At 44.1% G+C, this 6000-nt stretch overlaps 1 protein-coding gene across 1 annotated transcript in view; it reads right to left on the bottom strand.

The window, feature by feature from the left end:
- Window positions 1-663: 663 nt before the first annotated feature.
- Window positions 664-6000, bottom strand: part of PARN (poly(A)-specific ribonuclease) — a 118470-nt gene continuing 113133 nt past the window's right edge. The window contains exon 24 of the mRNA XM_019710397.2: window positions 664-1723. Within this exon, the coding sequence (XP_019565956.2) occupies window positions 1671-1723 (53 nt within the window). The 3' untranslated portion in view covers window positions 664-1670. The remainder of the gene's footprint in view (window positions 1724-6000) is intronic.

Here is a 6000-nt window from a genome sequence, read left to right as displayed (position 1 = left end):
TTTTCATTTGTACGCCAATCACAGTCTTCGGTGGGGTTTCCCTCTTGTTCACTAGGTAAAAAGAAGGGACAGGCACTGCCTGTTTTTCCCTGTAAGTTTTAATGACACAGCAGAGTCCAGCTCTCATTAAGCCCCCTCCCTTGAGATCTACCTTTACTGTTTGTCTTCACCTTCCCTTCACACTTCCCCACTGAGCTGTGAGCAGTGACAGCTTTAGAAGAGGTGGGACCTTCCTACCACATTTGGGTTTGTAACTTTGTGGCTATCAAACTCCTGGGGAAGGGAGCAGAAGGAAGGGGAAATGTTAAGAGGCTCGTAAGTGGGGAAAGTACCTTACAAATTTTAATCTGCATAACACCACGGATTCTGGAATCAGATCAGAGTTGTGAGAGCTCAGATTCCTTCCACTGCGGAAAAGATGCAGACCCTCCCACACAGCCAGTTACCACCGGGCTCAACTCTAGCACCAGGCGTTCTACTCGCTGAGACAGTATAAGGGTTACAGGTAAAGAAAGAAAAAAAAAAAAAATCCATAAACACCAGACTTGGTGACTTACAGAAACTTTTAGGAGTGGTCTTTAGAGAGAAATGATATCTACATAGAGATCAAATATGTCACTCACTTATAAAAAAAACAGAGAGAGAAAAAGGAAAAAACCAGAATCCTATGAAAATGTCTTTAATTTTCATCTTTTGGAAATACATTTTTCATTTTTAATTCCATGATACAAAAATGTTAAATATCTAACAATGATCTATACGAAGCAGCTCTACTGAAGTAGATCCAGGAAATTCTGTTGCTGTTGTGATCTGCTTCAACAGAGAAAGGGCTGGTACACGTAGACGTGACATGATTTCACACACACTCACACTCACACACGCAGATATACACACACATGCCACCTTACCCACCGACAGCCACCCAAACAGAGGAGACAACCCGGCTAAGACAGTGACACGTGAACACAGCACTACATGGAAAAACAGAAATTAACTTTTTTACTTGTCCCTCTGTGACAAACTCGCATCTTAGGAAAAATAGCTCTAAATAAATATGCCCCAAGGGCAAGGCATATGTTAAGCTCCTTTACAGGCTGACATTGTCGTCGGTAGAGATTTTCCTACTGGAAAAAACAAGCATGCGAGCTCGGTAGTTTCAGGCAGCTAAGGTGGGAAGCAGAGACACAACTGGTCTCTCCACTGGGAGACCGGACCACGTGCTCTGACTGCCCAGCATCTGAGCCCGAGGAGTTAATGGGAACTTCCTGAAACAGGAAGGAGTTCAACCCCAGGGTCATGATCCCAGCACCCAGGAATGTCAGCTCTTTTTGCATATGTCACAGCCGACATTCCCCATCAGGTGGATTCTTAAACACACTAATTCATGACAGGGAAGGTTTCACACCAGCGACAAATGACCGGTTCACAATGTACACATTCACAACAGCCTGCAACCATGCTGAGTGTCAGCAGACAGTTTACATTAAAAAGGAAGGGAAAAAACACAGCCAGAGAAAGAAAAGCTGGGTGTTGGTTTGTGTTTCAGGACACACACTGGGTTTCCACCCCCTCCCGTACACCACACTTAGTAGATACAGTATGGCTTCCAAACGTGCTGGCTGGTTCCTTCTCAGCATCAGCACCCATGATTTGCTTCACTCGGGTCTTGGTTACCACGTGTCAGGAACCTCAAAGAGCTTGGCGGAGCTGTCCGAGATGCTTCCTGGTGGGAAAAGACAAAACGAGATGAACAAGGAGAGGGGAACAGAACGCCCAGTACAGAGCAGCGTGGCTGCACCATCACAACGGGGAACAGGCCACAGACAGGTCGTGTCTGTGGAGACCGGCAGCCAGCAAACTACAAAGGGGCATGAGGGAGTCCTCTGGAATCATACAACTGTTCTATATCCAGATCGCAGGGATGGTTATATGGTTAGACACATTTGTCACAACTCATTTAACTGTACACCTGAAAGTGATGACTTTCATTGAACATAAAGTATATCTTAACAAAGCTATCCCTGCAAAAGATATGAAGACTGTTGTTTAAAAAAATCCAACAAAATTTTAATATAAAATATTATGCTGATAATTAAAATTATCTGGCCAAGGCTTTTTTAAATGCAGAAAAAACAGGGTACTACCTTGTATATAGTATGATACCAACGATGTGTAAAAAAATGATAGAGTGAAACATATTAATAGTATCAATGACTGTGGGGTATAATTCCTCTACTTTTCTTTATTTTATAAATTTTCAGAGTGAGCACATTACTTTTATTAACCAAAACAACAAAAGAAATTAAAAAGTGGTAAACACAACTGGTGATTGTTTCTGCTTATGTTTCAACTAACTACCGTGGAAAGAAAGGGAGAAACTCGGAGAGGTAAGCCATCTCACCGCAGGGGAATCCGAAACAATCTAAAAAACTACACACGTGCCATCGTATGACTTTCTACAGAGTGGAATTCTGTACACGGAAAGGTCCTTTGGGTGCCACATAAAAGATTTTAACTGGGAAGTAAAAAAGATTTTAACTGGGAAGTGCTCCAAAGGGCCTGATAATGGGAGGTTTCCTACCACAGCAGGCAGAGGTCCCAGGGTGGCTGATGGGGGCCCAGCGGGTTGCCAGGAGGAACAGGGAGGGCACAGAAATGCTGGGAGCACAGCACAGCACACACTTCACCTGTCACATTCAGGCTGGAAACCTGAATTTTAATTTTAAAACCCCATTTTAATTGAGTAACTAAAAAGCTCCCGGGGAGGTCACTGGGCTTCCCAGCCTGGTCGCTCAGGGGACTGCCAGCAGCAAGTGCAGATCTTGTTCCGGACCCTAAGGAGACCTGTAATAGCATGAGGCGACTGCTGCTCTAGGTAGAGCCTACATTTCTGCATTGTGACCCGAAGGGTTTGAGCTTGAAAAGTTCAGCAGATTAGTCAAGACTCCAATTAAACTCAAGGCTCTTGGCAAACATTTCAAAGCTTAATGTGCTGTGTTTTAAATGCAAGGCAGACAACATGGAGAAGCTTCTCTGTTAGGTGACAAAATAGTCAACAGACAGTCGCTGTCTCATGGCACTCCTTGGCGAGCGCTGCTGAACAGGGCGCTGATGGAACCTCCAGCTACTGGACTGTCTGTCCATCAGGGTCCCGAGAGGGGCCAGTCTGCTCAGCGTCAGGCCTCTCCCTGGCGGCCATGTGACTTCCTGTAGAAGTGAGGGGTGAGGCTGAGGCTGGGGTTTCTTCAGACCCTGGGGACACTATTCGCTGAGTCAGCAAGGACAAGTGTACTGTGGAAGCCCCCCGATTAAACACTTCCTGGGGAACATTTCCCAGGGATAGTTTATTCCAGCATAAACAGAACACAGTACTGTTTTCCTTTCTGTACCAACCAAGAACGGACCTTGAATTCCTCAAAGGAAAAGTAGATAGCACTACCAATCTACACTAATCATCATGAGTATAAAAGGAGGGGACTTACATGACACATTTGCTTCCTAAAAATAGGATAGAAACAACGCCTGAGAGAAAAATATTTACCAAGGCCACAATATGTACATGAAACAGAAGCGCCAAAGGGGCGTGGTCACTTGGATTTTTATCACATGACTTCATCATTTGAAAGTCCAGGTTGGTAATCATTTCTGATCTGGAACAGCTGCCAGAAATCCTTTGCACACAATCCTTTGCTTCCTCTCAGTGTGGATCAATCTGACTCGGCGGAGTGGTGCAATGTGTGGGCTCTGGATCAGACAGCCCCTCCCTCGGCCATACCAGCTAGACAGGGGGTGCCAAAAAAATGTAGACACACTTTAAGAAAGGAAAACTGTATTAAAATTGTAATCCTCAATATATAGTGATAACAAAAGATGAATACGAGTCAAGTGTGACTTCTGCAATGATAAGAGGAGCTCAAAGTGGTTCCCGTCAGCGTCCAGACACTTCTGATGATGGTGAACGACTGCTTGAGCAACGCTGACCAAAGTGTCCACCCATATACATGTTTTTGGCACCCCTGGTATTTGACTTTGCAAGTTTGTAACTCTTTGAGCCTTGGTTTCCGATAGAAATTGAAGATAATAGATACCTTACTGGGTTTTGATAAGGACTAGACAAGGTAAGAAAGGATGATGCTAGTACAGCGTCTGATATATAAACGTAATAAACGGTAATGTGGGTCATTGTGTTATCTCAGAAGGGGTCCAGGATTTTATTCTCCGTGTACCTGAGAGATTACAATGTGTAACTAAGAAAAACGACACTGTTTTGTGTGGGGTTTCCTGGGCAACACTTGCCCCAGGACTCCCACAGTCACAGTATGCCAGGGTCCGACTGTTTGCTACTTCCTCCTTGGAAAAGAGGACATGCCCTACAGGTGAAGCACTGTCTTTCACGCTTGCCACACCCTCGCTGACAGTGCCAGGCGCCCAACACCTCTGTGAATCCCCCGAGCCTGTCAGATACTCTCCCCAGGAGGAGAGTTCAGACTTGATGCCCCAGAACCTGTCTCTGTAGGACAGACATCCCCGCACTGTACCACTCTATCTAATACAGTTCCAGCCAACACCCAAAAAGGCCCACACAGCTACTGGTACACGCGGAACCTTTGCGAGGTGAATACAGACCCTTCACAGGGGCTGAACTTCGTACTGACTCATTATTGGACCTTATTAAAGGAACCAAGCCATCAAAGTCCGATGATTTAGTCAGTCCAGCAGCACCAGATCGCTTGACCTACATCCTGCTAATCCTATTAGGACTAAACTCTTACAACAAACCACCCGAAAAGGATCCATTAAACTTCCACCCTAGGAAAGTCTCAATTCTCTCAAGTTTTCTGATTCAATTAAAAGTTGTCAAGATGTCTCTGTCTCTGTCTCTGTCTCTGTCTCTCTCTCTCTCTCTAGCAGGACTGACAAACGAAGTACAAAATCTATCATTTTTTTAGCTCACATCTTGTGGCAGTGACAGCTTTACTGTCAATGGGAGAGGGGAAAAAAAACTATTTTAATGACTATATTATAAATTCAAAACCTCAAATAACTCATATAAAGTTTTCACTTAAAATGATGAAAGTTATAAAAGGAGCTAATCTATTAATGCAGTCAGTCTATTATTAGGTATTTTAATTTTAATATCTTTAAGATTATGCTGAGGGAGAAGGGGAAAAAACACTGAAACCTTGTCCCTGAGAAGTAACAGATAAAATGAAAAAGTAAAAAAGAGAATGAGATGTGAAGGAAAGAAATACAAGAGGGGACCCCCTCCCCTAACCATGCTCAGATTGATCTCTAAGTCATGCTAACACTTAGTATTTAACATTTGTTGAGCAGGTACAACTGGCAGGGGTAACGTGGTATCACAGATGAAAACTAAGTACTATGCTACAGATTGAAAACTTCTCCAATACTTATTTTAGGGAAGAAAAAGAGGCAAGTAAAGGGAGACACCCTGATTTAAAGAGACAGCTCAAATACACAATCCAGGCTTCAAACAAGAGTTTAAATTTTCAGGTAAAGTTAGACATCAGCATACCGTACAAAAAGCATAAGCAACACTTTGCTGCTTCTTTGATTTCATTAGTATCAATGAGATGCAGAAAACTTCCTAACGTCAGACTGGGCCACATGCAAAAGAAAGGAATTAACTGCAACACTGAGAGTTCCTAGGCTGGGTATGGATCAAGTGCCTTTGGTTGTTGATTCTGCTAACCAGGGCGACGTGAGACAAAGCAGAGCATGGATGGTGCTAGGTCTGTGGCCCTGCTATGCTGAGCAGACACTACGGAACTGTGCTCAGCAGAAACGGCTTTCTTATATAGGACAAAATTAAGGGCTCTGTGACCTTGGCGAGGCAGGTAATCCTTGAGGCCTCCTGTTTCCTTCATTGTATAACGGCCCAGATGACGACCTCAGGGATTTAAATGGAAGAACTTCCGTTGAGAATTAAGTGTGGCGCTGGATCCCTGGCAAGCACTCAGTTAGCAGTGGCTGTCATTG

Source organism: Rhinolophus sinicus, linkage group LG18 (genome assembly GCF_036562045.2).
Source record: "Rhinolophus sinicus isolate RSC01 linkage group LG18, ASM3656204v1, whole genome shotgun sequence".
In the NCBI taxonomy this organism is placed as follows: Eukaryota; Metazoa; Chordata; class Mammalia; order Chiroptera; family Rhinolophidae; genus Rhinolophus; species Rhinolophus sinicus.
This window is presented reverse-complemented; position numbering and strand designations above follow the sequence as displayed.